The 17469-nt window shown below is 41.9% G+C and overlaps 1 protein-coding gene across 2 annotated transcripts in view; it reads right to left on the bottom strand.

Moving 5' to 3' along the window:
* Window positions 1-17469, bottom strand: part of LOC115150828 (brefeldin A-inhibited guanine nucleotide-exchange protein 1) — a gene marked incomplete in the record, with an annotated part of 96233 nt that overhangs the window by 50418 nt on the left and 28346 nt on the right. For both annotated transcript variants that reach the window (XM_029694546.1, XM_029694553.1), the window contains 1 exon segment: window positions 3029-3059. In XM_029694546.1, coding sequence (XP_029550406.1) covers window positions 3029-3059 — 31 coding nt within the window.

Genomic DNA, 17469 nt, shown 5'->3' with positions numbered 1-17469 from the left:
TCCACCAGTTATTCCCCCCCCCCAAGAGATTGTCAGCTGAATAGGATCTCTCAAATCCAAACATTTCTTGATATGAACTGTTTAAGTTGCATGTATTTGAAAATATCTACAATTGCTTTTTAAATTCTGTAATGGAAATACATGCATTTCATATTACTAAGTAATTTATGGTTTCTATGCCTTTAGTTTTCCATGTGTACCAATGTATCGGTGAATTCTGAAAAGCTATCCAAGGATTGTTCATTAGGGTTGTGTTTTTAGGGAGTGGTATTGGTTCTTGTAGAATAGGTTTTATTTTCTTCCATATTGTTACTGTGTTCTAAACTATGAAGTTGTTCATGTTCTTAGCTTTATCCTTAAAAAATAGACATGTAACAAGATTTTGGGGGATGAGAATGTGCATCTTCAATATGTACCCATTGTCCCTCTTTAGTACATTTAACTATGTCACAAGTAAAATCCTTGGGTAGCGAGTTGATACAATTTCAAGTCTGGAAGACAAAAACCACTGTCATGACTGTCCTGATCAGGTCAGGGTACAGGAGACCACCACCCTACAGATTATCTCCCAAACCCCCAACAGAGGAGGAGAGATCTAGGGGTCTGAAGATGTGGGGGTTTTATGACACCTCATGCCCATAATACAGAGAAATTCCTTTGTCCTAACAATGGAGAACTGGCCTCAGAACCTTAAACATGCAATAAAGGAACTTTGGAACAATGGTTTCCGTCAGCCACAATGGTGGTTATGACGAAAAGTGGAATATTAAAATGTATGTAACTTTGGTATTTGTTTTTAAAGGTTAAGAGATGACGTTATTATGAAAACATTGTACCTTTAAGAGTTTTCCCAGTATATGCCTGATGTTTATACATTGTACGCTGTTTGGAAAATATCCAAATCAAACAGAATGTTTTGATAAAGATGAAATGTGAAGTTAGTGTCTAAAATCAGATTTTTAGCCAAATCTAAGCCTTGCCCCCTGTACTTGGTCCGCCCAGAGAATCGCCCTAAAGGCTGTTACACCCACTTCTGACCCGAGGGTATAAGACAGGAGAGTGAAGAATTAACATAGTAGACTATTGACCCCAAGCTGCAGCCAAGGTCTAACAAAGTCGACGAACCCCAAAACGAAACACAAGGTTGAAGACAAAGAAATATTTTTCTACACGAGCTACGGACGAGTAGCTGTGTCTAAGCGGGTGAATTCAAGCCGAACCACCCAGCCTCCACTCTCCATCGAATCGTGGTATCGACACCATTCGAGCCGAAGCTGTGAGCTCTGAGCTACAGAGCTGTCTGTCCTCAGAAGACCCCTTTCCGATCAAGGGTGAGGATCAGACCACTTAGCCAAGAAGGACACTGACATCGTGAGGACAACCAGAGAGTTGCGCCGGAGAAGAAGTGCGTCATTTAGAAGCCTAAACGACCCACGCGGAGCTTCCCACCTGAGAACTACAACACGTAATTACATCATTATATTCTGACCCATAAGAGCGGCAGTTCGGGGCAAGGCTAATTTTAAATAAGCATGGCTGACAAATGAACCCAAATGTATATTTCTCTCGTGTACTTCCTTTCTTTCTCTCTCTTTAAAATCCCCATTTTGGGTAACAAGCGCCATAGTGTGTTGGCCCGTTATACTAAGTCCTAATCAATAGCTAGACTGTGTTTTGTGTATGTGCATTTTTATCATCATTTTAGCTTGCTAGTAAATAAATAATCAACTAAGATTGGTGTGGTAAATTCAGTGGTAAAGCCCGGGTCCGTGCAGATTCCCGGATTATACGACTTTCAGATTATGAGACTGTAGAGGAAACTGATTAATTTAGCGACTGTTGTAATCGATATTCTGATATCCTTTGAGTTAATTTGGGAAATAGAAACTCAATCAAAACAATGTTCCCATGGTGCCCCAGGTTAATGAGTTAATAATTGCTTGATTCATTGCTTAATTCATTTAATCACGTAATTATAAACCGTTAATCATTCGATGAGCAACAGTCGTCACATTAACTAATACAACGTCACGACACCACCCTCTGATTTAGGAAGATGTAAAACTTTCCTTTGTATTCTATAAGTTCAATTTGCCCATATAAAGTCTGCTATGACCAAGTATTCTTTAAAAAAGTATGTCTTCGGTGGGGTAATTGAAATTACCGAGAATAAATATACAATCTTTCAGAGCCATGCCATTCTGAAGATATTTATTCTACCTGTAAGATTTATGGGAAGGTTGTTCCATTATTAGATCTGCTTTCATATTGTTGAGTAATGGGATAAATGTATCTTTATATATCCTAAGTATTTTATATTTTTGTGGTCCACTCAAAGGATTGCTGTAGATCTCCTATTGCTATTATTTCATTTTTTCCACGTTCATTTTATATCCTGAGATTTTTAAGTATTCTGAAAATATTTTTAGCACGGGAGGCATTGAGTTTTCAATATTGATCAGGTATATCAGGAGATCATCTGCAAATAAGTTTAATAAACATTCATCTTTACCAATACTGGCACCTGTTACATCCGTGTCCTGTCTAATCATGTCTGTAAGAAGTTCAATTGCCAGTGCAAACAGGAGGGGAGAGAGAGGACATCTGTGTCTTGTGCCCCGTTCTAAAGCAATTATTATTTGTGTATATTTTTGGTTTAGAATATCTATATACAATTTTTATTAAATGTATTATTTCAGCTGGAAAGTTGAAAGATTCCAAAGTTTTGAATTGAAAAGGCCATTCACAACAGCCATTATAGATACATCTATATCTTTTTTTTGGCGTATTGTATTAAACTGAATCATGTTTTTGTATTTGTTTGTAAGTGTCTATTTTGAATAAACCTTGTTTGATTGACATGTATTAAGTCTGGTAAGACTGCCATTCTGTTGCTTATGAGCTTTGTTATCATATTATTGTCACAATTTATTAAACTTACGGGTCTTTAATCTCCAGATCTTTTAAAATATTCACACGGGGTGTAACCAGGATATATTTCTGTGAAACTGAATTAAAATCAACTTACCTTAATTTTTCAGACTCTTCCTTTATTTCCTCTGAAAAAACAGAGAGAAAGAGAGGGAGGGAGAAACAGTTAGAAACATTGAAGTAACAGCCAAGGATGAGAGTAAATTCTGCAGTATTTTACTAAACTAATGACACCATTGGGAATAGTAGATAGCAGGGCCAGGCAGCGTTAAGGAGCCTGCATCTAGCGGATCTATCTTCCCTCTCTCTTCTCCAAGGCTCCTAGTGAATGTCTGAAGAGTCAGTGAAGTGTTAATACATGCTTGAAGAGGATAAGAACCTCTTAGGACAAGGATTGACCAGAAGAACCCTTCTACTTCTATATGCATGCTGTGAATAGTGACATTCTCAAAAGGGATACACACACACACTTACATGCGCACACACGTACGCACGCACTCACGTTCACACACACACACGTAACAGTCTTGCTTCCGTCCCTCTCCTTACCCCAACCTAGGCTCGAACCAGGGACCCTCAGCACACGTCGACAACAGTTACCCATGAAGCATTGTTACCCATCGTTTCACAAAAGCCTCAGCCATTGAAGAGCGAGTGACGTAAACGATTGACATGCTACTAGTGCATCCTGCTGACTAGCTAGCCATTTCACACCGGTTACACACACTCATTAAGAAGTTAGCGATGCCCGGGTTGACTCATAACCTGCAGCCCCCACGGTAATATCTGTAGGGCGGACGTCATAGGGTCATTAAATACTGTGTGGCTAAAAGGTGCGTGGGTGGGTGGCAGGCGGGTTGAATAAAGAGAAACAATACCTTAGAACAGTGGTACGTGCAATCCCGTCGGGGGTACGCCAAATAAAAATGTGATTCACATTTTCAAACAGTCCATTTATATTTCCAATGGGGCTATACATTTGGGTTTTTTACTTGCCTTAGTAGCCTCATTCCACTGCCAAAAATAAAATGAAACCATCTAGTGTTCAGCGAAATAACAACACAATGTCAAATACAGATAGTCTAGACAAATAGTTAACATCCAATCACATTAACCGTTACTCTCTCGCGGGAATTCCACTAACGGTCCGTATGTAGCCAAACGTAGCTGCTACTCATGTTGGTATCTGTACTGATGGTGCAAAAGCCATGACAGGGAGACAGTGGAGTGGTAACGCGCGTGCAATCAGTTGCTCCCGATGCCATTTGGGTACACTGCAGCATCCAGCGAGAGGCTCTTGCAGCCAAGGGAATGCTTGACATCTTGAAAGACATTTTGGACAATACAGTGAAAAAGGTTCACTTTGTTAAAACAAGGCCCCTGAACTCTCGTGCATTTTCTGCACTATGCAAAGATATGGGCAGCGACCACGTAACACTTTTACAACATACAGAAAGAAGTGCGCTGGTTTTCAAAGGGCAAAGGATTGACACATTCTTTTTAATTGAGAGACGAGCTTAAAGTTTTCTTTACTGACCATCATTTTCACTTGTCTGACCGCTTTCATGATGACGAGTTTCTCACACGACTGGCCTATCTGGGTGATGTTTTTTCTCGCCTGAATGATCTGAATCTAGGATTACAGAGACTCTCTGCAACTATTTTCAATGTGCGGGACAAAATTGAGGCTATGATTAAGAAGTTGGAGCTCTTCTCTGTCTGCATTAACAAGGACAATACACAGGTCTTTCCATCATTGTATGATTTTTTTGTGTGCAAATGAACTCAAGCTTACAGACAATGTCAAATGTGATATAGCGAAGCACCTGAGTGAGCTGGGTGCGCAATTATGCAGGTACTTTCCCGAAACGGATGACAAACATCTGGATTTGTTATCCCTTTCATGCCCTGCCTCCATTCCACTTACCGATATCTGAACAAGAGAGCCTCATCGAAATTGCAACAAGCAGTTCTATGAACATTTCTGGATTGGGCTGCGCTCAGAGTATACTGCCTTGGCAAATCGTGCTGTTAAGACACTGATGCCCTTTGCAACCACGTACCTATGTGAGAGTGGATTCTCGGCCCTCACTAGCATAAAAACTAAATACAGGCAGACTGTGTGTGGGAAATGATTTAAGACTGAGACTCTCTCCATTACAACCCAACATTGCAGAGTTATGTGCATCCTTTCAAGCACACCCTTCTCATTAACCTGTGGTGAGTTATTCACAATTTTCGATGAACAAATATGGTTTCATATGTAAGATGGTTAAATAAAGAGCAAAATTATTGATTAATATTGAATTTTTATTTGTGCCCTGGTCCTATAAGAGCTCTTTGTCACTTCCCACGAGCCGGGTTGTGACAAAAACTCACACTCATTCTTATGTTTAATAAATGTATCGTATAGTGTGTGTGTGGCAGGCTTACAATGATGGCAAAAAACAACATTTGAGAGTGCGCTGACCCTGGTGCTGGAGGGGGTACGCAGCTGGAGGTTGAATGTTTGAAGGGGTGCGGGACTATAAAGAGTTGGGGAACCATTGGCCTACATGTATGCTTGGTGTTGGATAGAAAGTGACTGTGTGAGCCACACCAACACACCCAGTCATTGTTCTAGACTCGCCGAGAGGAGAGGAGTCTGGGTGCTGTGCCGCTGTGCTCTACCTGAAGCTGTATTCACTCTGCTCTGCAGCAGTGGATGTGAATGTTAGCATCAAAGCATGGGTTTAATTCACACACTGATATACAGGTGGCATTAAAGCATGGGTTTAATTCACACACTGATATACAGGTGGCATCAAAGCATGGGTTTAATTCACACACACTGATATACAGGTGGCATCAAAGCATGGGTTTAATTCACACACTGATATACAGGTGGCATTAAAGCATGAGTTTAATTCACACACTGATATACAGGTGGCATTAAAGCATGGGTTTAATTCACACACTGATATACAGGTGGCATTAAAGCATGGGTTTAATTCACACACTGATATACAGGTGGCATCAAAGCATGGGTTTAATTCACACACACTGATATACAGGTGGCATTAAAGCATGAGTTTAATTCACACACTGATATACAGGTGGCATTAAAGCATGGGTTTAATTCACACACTGATATACAGGTGGCATTAAAGCATGAGTTTAATTCACACACTGATATACAGGTGGCATCAAAGCATGGGTTTAATTCACACACTGATATACAGGTGGCATTAAAGCATGAGTTTAATTCACACACTGATATACAGGTGGCATCAAAGCATGGGTTTAATTCACACACTGATATACAGGTGGCATCAAAGCATGAGTTTAATTCACACACTGATATACAGGTGGCATCAAAGCATGGGTTTAATTCACACACTGATATACAGGTGGCATCAAAGCATGAGTTTAATTCACACACTGATATACAGGTGGCATCAAAGCATGGGTTTAATTCACACACTGATATACAGGTGGCATCAAAGCATGAGTTTAATTCACACACTGATATACAGGTGGCATCAAAGCATGGGTTTAATTCACACACTGATATACAGGTGGCATCAAAGCATGGGTTTAATTCACACACTGATATACAGGTGGCATCAAAGCATGAGTTTAATTCACACACACTGATATACAGGTGGCATTAAAGCATGAGTTTAATTCACACACTGATATACAGGTGGCATCAAAGCATGGGTTTAATTCACACACTGATATACAGGTGGCATCAAAGCATGGGTTTAATTCACACACTGATATACAGGTGGCATCAAAGCATGAGTTTAATTCACACACACTGATATACAGGTGGCATTAAAGCATGAGTTTAATTCACACACTGATATACAGGTGGCATCAAAGCATGGGTTTAATTCACACACTGATATACAGGTGGCATTAAAGCATGAGTTTAATTCACACACTGATATACAGGTGGCATCAAAGCATGAGTTTAATTCACACACTGATATACAGGTGGCATCAAAGCATGAGTTTAATTCATACACTGATATACAGGTGGCATCAAAGCATGGGTTTAATTCACACACTGATATACAGGTGGCATCAAAGCATGAGTTTAATTCACACACTGATATACAGGTGGCATTAAAGCATGAGTTTAATTCACACACTGATATACAGGTGGCATCAAAGCATGAGTTTAATTCACACACTGATATACAGGTGGCATCAAAGCATGGGTTTAATTCACACACTGATATACAGGTGGCATTAAAGCATGAGTTTAATTCATACACTGATATACAGGTGGCATCAAAGCATGGGTTTAATTCACACACTGATATACAGGTGGCATCAAAGCATGAGTTTAATTCACACACTGATATACAGGTGGCATTAAAGCATGAGTTTAATTCATACACTGATATACAGGTGGCATCAAAGCATGAGTTTAATTCACACACTGATATACAGGTGGCATCAAAGCATGGGTTTAATTCACACACTGATATACAGGTGGCATTAAAGCATGAGTTTAATTCATACACTGATATACAGGTGGCATTAAAGCATGAGTTTAATTCATACACTGATATACAGGTGGCATCAAAGCATGGGTTTAATTCACACACTGATATACAGGTGGCATCAAAGCATGAGTTTAATTCACACACTGATATACAGGTGGCATTAAAGCATGAGTTTAATTCATACACTGATATACAGGTGGCATCAAAGCATGAGTTTAATTCACACACTGATATACAGGTGGCATCAAAGCATGGGTTTAATTCACACACTGATATACAGGTGGCATTAAAGCATGAGTTTAATTCACACACTGATATACAGGTGGCATCAAAGCATGAGTTTAATTCACACACTGATATACAGGTGGCATTAAAGCATGGGTTTAATTCACACACTGATATACAGGTGGCATTAAAGCATGGGTTTAATTCACACACTGATATACAGGTGGCATTAAAGCATGGGTTTAATTCACACACTGATATACAGGTGGCATTAAAGCATGGGTTTAATTCACACACTGATATACAGGTGGCATTAAAGCATGGGTTTAATTCACACACTGATATACAGGTGGCATTAAAGCATGGGTTTAATTCACACACTGATATACAGGTGGCATTAAAGCATGAGTTTAATTCATACACTGATATACAGGTGGCATTAAAGCATGAGTATTAGATCTCTCATCACTGTGACTCAAGGGGAGGAAACGTGTGCAGGCGTGCGACAACACGTGTGTGAAGTGTGTGCGCCAATTTTCACAGCAGTTTAGGAAGTGTATTAAAACACATAGCAACACTCCAAAGAACACTGCCCTCTTGTTATTAAAAAGGCCATTCAAATAGTGACAGCTTAATTATTTATATTACAAGATCTACTTGAGAGTCAAGCTAGCGCGCCACACTGGTTTCCCTTTTCCTTTCAGGGCCACTTTACAGTCTAGTAGGAATAGAATAAATCACCAGTCGATCACAGGCAGTCATTGAATAATTTGTAATATTTCCTCTTGAAAGCTCTTTGTACTCCAGATACAGTTACATACCATATAAAGGGGGCATTTATGAACAAGTCATATAGACTAGAGGATGGCTGTCTGAAACCGTGTTGTGTCCTTGTAGAACAGATCTGACAAGTGATCTGAAGACATATTAGCATGTCAAGCTTTCATCCCATTCTACACCGGTCTGTCTGTAGAGGGCCGCTCCCTTGATCTGTCTGGTCTGTGTTTGTCTTTCTCTCCCACTGCTATTTGTCTCTATGACTGGCTACTCTGTGTGTGTGTGTGTGTGTGTGTGTGTTTGTTACATGTGCGTCTCTGCATGTGTGTGTTTCAGGCTGTAAAGCTCCAGTGAGGTAGTTTTATTCTACAGGGGCTGTAAAGCTCCAGTGAGGTAGTTTTATTCTACAGGGGCTGTAAAGCTCCAGTGAGGTAGTTTTATTCTACAGGGGCTGTAAAGCTCCAGTGAGGTAGTTTTATTCTACAGGGGCTGTAAAGCTCCAGTGAGGTAGTTTTATTCTACAGGGGCTGTAAAGCTCCAGTGAGGTAGTTTTATTCTACAGGGGCTGTAAAGCTCCAGTGAGGTAGTTTTATTCTACAGGGGCTGTAAAGCTCCAGTGAGGTAGTTTTATTCTACAGGGGCTGTAAAGCTCCAGTGAGGTAGTTTTATTCTACAAGGGCTGTAAAGCTCCAGTGAGGTAGTTTTATTCTACAGGGGCTGTAAAGCTCCAGTGAGGTAGTTTTATTCTACAGGGGCTGTAAAGCTCCAGTGAGGTAGTTTTATTCTACAGGGGCTGTAAAGCTCCAGTGAGGTAGTTTTATTCTACAGGGGCTGTAAAGCTCCAGTGAGGTAGTTTTATTCTACAGGGGCTGTAAATCTCCAGTGAGGTAGTTTTATTCTACAGGGGCTGTAAAGCTCCAGTGAGGTAGTTTTATTCTACAGGGGCTGTAAAGCTCCAGTGAGGTAGTTTTATTCTACAGGGGCTGTAAAGCTCCAGTGAGGTAGTTTTATTCTACAGGGGCTGTAAAGCTCCAGTGAGGTAGTTTTATTCTACAGGGGCTGTAAAGCTCCAGTGAGGTAGTTTTATTCTACAGGGGCTGTAAAGCTCCAGTGAGGTAGTTTTATTCTACAGGGGCTGTAAAGCTCCAGTGAGGTAGTTTTATTCTACAGGGGCTGTAAAGCTCCAGTGAGGTAGTTTTATTCTACAGGGGCTGTAAAGCTCCAGTGAGGTAGTTTTAGTATGACTGAGAGGCAGTGATTAAGCAGGGGACAAGAAGGCAATGTGGACTAAAGCCTTACCCTGGGAGGAGAGTCAACAGTGATAAGAGACGCAGCAGAGCAATAACCTTCAGCCACAGAAAGGGAGGAGAAAGAGAGACAGAGAAGAGGGAGAAAGAGAGAGGGAGGCATCAATGGAGTTGAGAAAGACGAAGGAACCAGAGAGAGGGAGATAGTTGAGGAGGAAAAGCGAGTGAGGGGGGAGAGGATGAGAAATGAGAGATTTAGATTTTATTTTATTAGGGCGACAGCTAGTCTTACTGGGGTTCGACACAAAACGAAAAAGACATTAAAGACTACAATTTACACACATTAACATGTAGTCTGTGTGCGGGTGTCTGTGTGCTTGTGCGCATCTAACAGTTACACATACAGTGTATTGGGAAAGTATTCAGACCCCTTGACTTTTTCCACATTTTGTTACAGCCTTGTTCTGAAATTGATGAAATTGTTTTTCCCCCCACATCAATCTACACACAATACCCCATAATGACAAAGCAAAAAACAATATTTTTTTTTGCAAATGTATTAAAATGTAAAACTGAAATACCTTTTTTACATAAGTATTCAGACCCTTTGCTCCAAATTCCTTTATGGAGATGGGAGAATCTTTAGTGTTTTTGTAAATATTTTCTTAACCAACAATGCAGTCCATGAAATGGGGTTAAAGGCTTGTAAGTAAGTATGAGACAAATAACATTTGATTTGATCTTTACAACTATTGAATCAATATGTTTTGACTATGACAGTTTACAGTCTAAGGTAACACCAAGTAATTTAGTCTACTCAACTTGCTCAACAGCCACACCGTTCATTACCAGATTCAGCGGTCTAGAATCTTGAGAATGATTTGTAGCTAATACAACACTCTTAGTTTCAGACATGCTCAGGACCAGTAAAAATTTAAAAGAGTAGAGGGCCAAGAGAGCTGCCCTGCAGTACACCACACTTTACATGTTTAACATTAGAGAAGCTTCCATTAAAGAAAACCCTCTGTGTTTGCCATATCGTGGATTCAGAGTTATTGATCAGAGGTTGAAAAGTCATAACACATATGTTTTCTCAACAACAGGTTATGGTCAATAATGTCAAAGGCTGCCCTGAAAACCAATCGTATAACTCCCACAATCTTCTTATTATCAATGTATTTCAATCAATCATCAGTCATTTGTGTACATGTTGAGTGCCCTTCTCTATAAGCATGCTGAAAGTCAGTTGTTCATCTGTTTACAGAGAAATGGTATTGTATTTAGTAACAAATAAATAAAATCCAACAGTTTTCTAAGAGCTGGAAGTAAGCTGATAGGTCTGCAGTTAGAACCTGTAAAGGTCGCTTTACCATTCTTAGGTAGAGGAATGACTTTGGCTTCCCTCCAGGCCTGAGGACAAGCACTTTCCTCTAGGCTCAGATTAAAGATATGACAAATAGGAGTGAATATAGAGTCAGCTACCATCCTCAGTAGCTCAAGGTAGTTTCCTGCCTAAGTTGACCCACTTTGCCAAAGAAGTAAACATAATCATACAAATAATTGCCAACATCAAATGGTTTTGTGATGAATAAGTCATCTGATTCGATGAAAATGGAGTTGAATGTGTCTTTCTGCCCATCATATAATTTCAAGTACTCCAAAGGTTTTTTCCATCATTCTTTATATCAATGATCTTGGCTTCATAATACAGTTTCTTCTTCTTCTTGTTGAGTTTAGTCACATCATTCCTCAATTTGCAGTAAGTCAGATGTGCAGCCAGGCTTATTAGCCAATCCTTTGGCCCCAGCTCTTTCAACCATACAGTTTTTAAATTCCTCTTTAATCCATGGAGGCTTAACAGTTCTAACAGTCAGTTTCTTAAAAGGTTTATCAATAATTGGAAGAAGCAATTTTATAAATTCATCAAGTGCAGTGTCTGGATGCTCCTTATTAATTACATCAGACCAACACATATTTATTAGGAGAGGTAAGGAAAGGGGGGGGTCCATAATGTGCTGTTCAAGAGCAGATGAACATCTCATTGCACATTCTAGTGTGGATCACGTATCTGACCTCTGCGCCTCACTGAATAGCCCATAACCTGCTAGTGCCTGACACATACAGTGCATTCGGAAAGTAATCAGACCCATTCACTTTTTCCACATTTTGTTACGTTACAGCCTTATTCTAAAATTGATTAAATAAATGTTTTTATCTACAAACCCCATATTGACAAAGCGAAAACAGGTTTTTATAAATTTTTGCAATTAAAAATAAAAACAGAAATACCTTATTTACATAAGTATTCAGACCCTTTGCTATGAAACTCGAAATTAAACTCAGGTGCATCCTATTTCCATTGATCATCGTTGAGATGTTTGTACAACTTCATTGGAGTCCAGTCTTTTAAATTCAATTGATTGGACATGATTTGGAAGGCACACACCTGTCTATATAAGGTCCCACAGTTGACAGTGCATGTCAGAGCAAAAACCAAGACATGAGTTCAAAGAAATTGTCCGTAGAGCGCATGGCCAAACTGAACAATCGGGGGAGAAGGGCCTTAGTCGGGGAGGTCACCAAGAACCTGATAGTCACTCTGACAGATGTCCAGAGAACCTTCCAGAAGGACAACTATCAGCCATCTGTGGACATGGAAGAATCTTCTAGAAGCACAACCATCTCTGCAGCACTCCACCAATCAGGCCTTTATGGTAGAGTGGCCAGACGGAAAGCCACTCCTCAGTAAAAGACACATGACAGCCCACTTGGAGTTTGCCAAAAGGCACCTAAAGACTCTCAGACCACAAGAAACAAGATTCTCTGGTCTGATGAAACCTAGATTGAACTCTTTGGCCTGAATGCCAAATATCACGTCTGGAGAAAACCTGGCACCATCCCTACGGTGAAGCATGGTGGTGGCATGCATCATGGGGATGTTATTCAGCGGCAGGGACTGGGAGACTAGTCAGGATCGAGGGAAAGATGAACTGAGCAAAGTACAGAGAGATCATTGATGGAAACCTGCTCTCAAACTGGGGCGAAGGTTCACCGCAGGAGTGGCTTCGAGACAAGTCTCTGAATGTCCTTGAGTGGCCCAGCCAGAGCCCGGACTTGCACCCGATCGAACATCTCTGGAGAGACCTGAAAATAGCTGTGCAGCAATGTTCCCCATCCAACCTGACAGAGCTTGAGAGGATCTGCAGAGAAGAATGATAGAAACTCCCTAAATACAGGTGTGCCAAGCTTGTAGTGTCATACCCAAGAAGACTCAATACTGTAATTGCTGCTAAAGGTGCTTCAACAAGGTACTGAGTAAAGGGTCTGAATACTTATGCAAATGTCACGTTTTTATTTGTAATAAATTAGCAAAAATGTCAAAAGACCTGTTTTTCCTTTGTCATTATGGGGTATTGTGTGTAGATTGATGAGGGGGAAAAAAACAATTTAATCCATTTTAGAATAAGGCTGTAACGTAACAAAATGTGGAAAAAGTCAAGGGGCCAGAATACTTTTCGAATGCACTGTACATATTTCACGAGGACTAGCCTATAGATTTGTTCTCTCATTTCAGTGTGCACATTTTTGTTCCAGCTCAGCACCATCACCCCCAGAAATGGACTGTGTGGTCACCACTGTTTGAAGCCCATAGCAGCATTAGAACACAGTCTGACAGACCTTTGTATCATAGCCGTGTTGACTCAGTCCTTGCTGGGAGAGAGTAGCGGAGATAAAACAGTGGCTCTGTGCTACTGTGACTGCACCAAGACCCTTCAAATAAACATATATGAATCCTTCAGACAGCATATCCACTGCATAGCTTTTTTCTGTTTCATAAAGACAGATTCATATGCAAGAGAGTGTAAGGAGTCAAAATAATGTAGTGATATCTATTCAACAGGCATACATCAGCCCTGTGTTGGATCATCTCTTAGGCATACAGCTGTTTAAACCAAGGCAGACACAAAACGTGTTGGATTGGAATGTCGGGGTAGTCATCTTCACTGTCAGCTATATCAGGTCATTAGTTGAATGTGTAGGTAGTGTTGACGAGTAATTGTCACCAGTGGCGTTGACGAGTAATTGTCACCATGGCAACGGTAAGAGCTAACCAGGGCCCTCAGTGAGACAGAGTAACATCCTGGACACCCCAGGGAGTTTTTATTCATGTGGAACTGGCTCCCCGATTTGGTGCCTCAACCCTCCCAATACCTGAATTCAACAGAGACACACACCCACTCAACACATGACTGACACATACACACACACACAGACACAAAGACAGGCAGACACACACACACACACACAATAGGATGACCTATTATTAATTTACATCTCATTTTCAGCAAGTGAACCATGACAGCCCTTTTGTCTCCCAAAGCTGTTATGAATACAGCCAATTAACAGTGAAAATGTAATGTGACTAACTTCACCTCTTGTTGCCCGTCTCTCTGCCCTATAATATAAAATCTCTTCCACAATTCACAACATTCACCAAGCAGCACTAAAAACAACACATTAGAAGTAATATTTATCATCCTGTATTGATGTCTGTGCACTAGCCTGGTTCTGTGGTTCTGCTGAGAGCTGACAGGCTTTGTTTTTTCTGTTCTTTGTATTATGTTGTTCTGTGTATTATGTGGTTCTGCGTATTATGTGTTTTGTTGTTCTGTGTATTATGTGGTTCTGAGTTGTATGTGTTTTATGTGGTTCTGTGTATTGTGTGGTTCTGTGTTTTATCTGTTCTTTGTATTATGTGGTTCTGTGTATTATGTGGTTCTGTGTATTATCTGTTCTGTGTTTTATGTGGTTCTGTGTATTATGTGGTTCTGTGTATTGTGTGGTTCTGTGTATTATGTGGTTCTGTGTATTATGTGGTTCTGTGTTTTATGTGGTTCTGTGTATTATGTGGTTCTGTGTATTATGTGGTTCTGTATATTATGTGGTTCTGTATATTATGTGGTTCTGTGTTTTATCTGTTCTGTGTTTTATCTGTTCTTTGTATTATGTGGTTCTGTGTTTTATCTGTTCTGTGTATTATGTGGTTCTGTGTTTTATCTGTTCTGTGTATTATCTGTTCTGTGTATTATGTGGTTCTGTGTTTTATCTGTTCTGTGTATTATGTGGTTCTGTGTATTATGTGGTTCTGTGTATTATCTGTTCTGTGTTTTATGTGGTTCTGTGTATTATGTGGTTCTGTGTATTGTGTGGTTCTGTGTATTATGTGGTTCTGTGTATTGTGTGGTTCTGTGTATTGTGTGGTTCTGTGTATTATGTGGTTCTGTGTATTATGTTGTTCTGTGTATTCTGGGCTTGAGCGGTAATCAAAGGACATGAACACCAGGCAGAGTGAGAGGCATGCTTTCCCACCAGTAGCCTACCAATCACACATGACAATGCTGATGACCGAGTGAGTGATTGAGTGAGTGAGCGGTGACAAACATAATGAGTTGAGTTCACATCAACACATCAAAGGATGGATGAGGCCCTCATGCTGTTCTACAGAGGAGGAAATCATACACACAATTGTATAATACACACACAAGTACATGGAATACACACATATACAGGACCCTGGGATGCTCCAACAATCAACATTGTCTTGTGTAAAGCAAACCCCTGCACTAAAACGCAATCAACAAAAGCAAAATCAACAACCAAGCATGCTAAAATTGTAAATGTATAATAAACTGATGGTTGAAACATTTCAAACTATATCATACTTTCTAGATCAGGCAAAATAAGTGGTGATAACCCATGTATAGAGAAAGGGGAAGTTGCGTCCCAATATGGCGAGTGGGTGTGTGGAAAGGAAAGGAGTGGGCGTGTGGAAAGGAAAGGAGTGGGCGTGTTGAAAGGAAAGGAGTGGGCGTGTTGAAAGGAAAGGAGTGGGCGTGTGGAAAGGAAAGGAGTGGGCGTGTGGAAAGGAAAGGAGTGGGCGTGTGGAAAGGAAAGGAGTGGGCGTGTATAAAGGAAAGGAGTGGGCGTGTATAAAGGAAAGGAGTGGGCGTGTGGAAAGGAAAGGAGTGGGCGTGTGGAAAGGAAAGGAGTGGGCGTGTTGAAAGGAAAGGAGTGGGCGTGTGGAAAAGAAAGGAGTGGGCGTGTGGAAAGGAAAGGAGTGGGCGTGTTGAAAGGAAAGGAGTGGGCGTGTGGAAAGGAAAGGAGTGGGCGTGTGGAAAGGAAAGGAGTGGGCGTGTTGAAAGGAAAGGAGTGGGCGTGTGGAAAGGAAAGGAGTGGGCGTGTGGAAAGGAAAGGAGTGGGCGTGTTGAAAGGAAAGGAGTGGGCGTGTGGAAAAGAAAGGAGTGGGCGTGTGGAAAGGAAAGGAGTGGGCGTGTATAAAGGAAAGGAGTGGGCGTGTGGAAAGGAAAGGAGTGGGCGTGTTGAAAGGAAAGGAGTGGGCGTGTGGAAAGGAAAGGAGTGGGTGTGTTGAAAGGAAAGGAGTGGGCGTGTTGAAAGGAAAGGAGTGGGCGTGTGGAAAGGAAAGGAGTGGGTGTGTGGAAAAGAAAGGAGTGGGTGTGTGGAAAGGAAAAGAGTGGGCGTGTTGAAAGGAAAGGAGTGGGCGTGTGGAAAGGAGTGGGCGTGTGGAAAGGAAAGGAGTGGGCGTGTTGAAAGGAAAGGAGTGGGCGTGTTGAAAGGAAAGGAGTGGGCGTGTTGAAGGGAAAGGAGTGGGCGTGTGGAAAGGAAAGGAGTGGGCGTGTGGAAAGGAAAGGAGTGGGCGTGTGGAAAGGAGTGGGCGTGTGGAAAGGAAAGGAGGTGGCGTGTGGAAAAGGAGTGGGCGTGTTGAAAGGAAAGGAGTGGGCGTGTGGAAAGGAAAGGAGTGGGCGTGTATAAAGGAGTGGGCGTGTGGAAAGGAGTGGGCGTGTGGAAAGGAAAGGAGTGGGCGTGTGGAAAGGAAAGAAGTGGGCGTGTGGAAAGGAAAGGAGTGGGCGTGTATAAAGGAGTGGGCGTGTGGAAAGGAAAGGAGTGGGCGTGTGGAAAGGAGTGGGCGTGTGGAAAGGAGTGGGCGTGTGGAAAGGAGTGGGCGTGTGGAAAGGAGTGGGCGTGTGGAAAGGAGTGGGCGTGTGGAAAGGAGTGGGCGTGTGGAAAGGAGTGGGCGTGTGGAAAGGAAAGGAGTGGGCGTGTGGAAAGGAGTGGGCGTGTGGAAAGGAGTGGGCGGTGGAAAGGAAAGGAGTGGGCGTGTGGAAAGGAGTGGGCGTGTGGAAAGGAGTGGGCGTGTGGAAAGGAAAGGAGTGGGCGTGTTGAAAGGAGTGGGCGTGTGGAAAGGAGTGGGCGTGTTGAAAGGAAAGAAGTGGGCGTGTGGAAAGGAGTGGGCGTGTGGAAAGGAAAGGAGTGGGCGTGTTGAAAGGAAAGGAGTGGGCGTGTGGAAAGGAGTGGGCGTGTGGAAAGGAAAGGAGTGGGCGTGTTGAAAGGAAAGGAGTGGGCGTGTTGAAAGGAAAGGAGTGGGCGTGTTGAAAGGAAAGGAGTGGGCGTGTGGAAAGGAAAGGAGTGAGCGTGTGGAAAGGAGTGGGCGTGTGGAAAGGAGTGGGCGTGTGGAAAGGAAAGGAGTGAGCGTGTGGAAAGGAAAGGAGTGGGCGTGTGGAAAGGAAAGGAGTGGGCGTGTGGAAAGGAGTGGGCGTGTGGAAAGGAAAGGAGTGGGCGTGTGGAAAGGAAAGGAGTGAGCGTGTGGAAAGGAAAGGAGTGAGCGTGTGGAAAGGAAAGGAGTGGGCGTGTGGAAAGGAAAGGAGTGAGCGTGTGGAAAGGAAAGGAGTGAGCGTGTGGAAAGGAAAGGAGTGGGCGTGTGGAAAGGAAAG

The sequence above is a fragment of the Salmo trutta genome, chromosome 2, assembly GCF_901001165.1.
Source record: "Salmo trutta chromosome 2, fSalTru1.1, whole genome shotgun sequence".
NCBI lineage: Eukaryota > Metazoa > Chordata > Actinopteri > Salmoniformes > Salmonidae > Salmo > Salmo trutta.
Note: the sequence above shows the minus strand (reverse complement) of the source record. Positions and strands in the feature narration are given on the sequence as shown.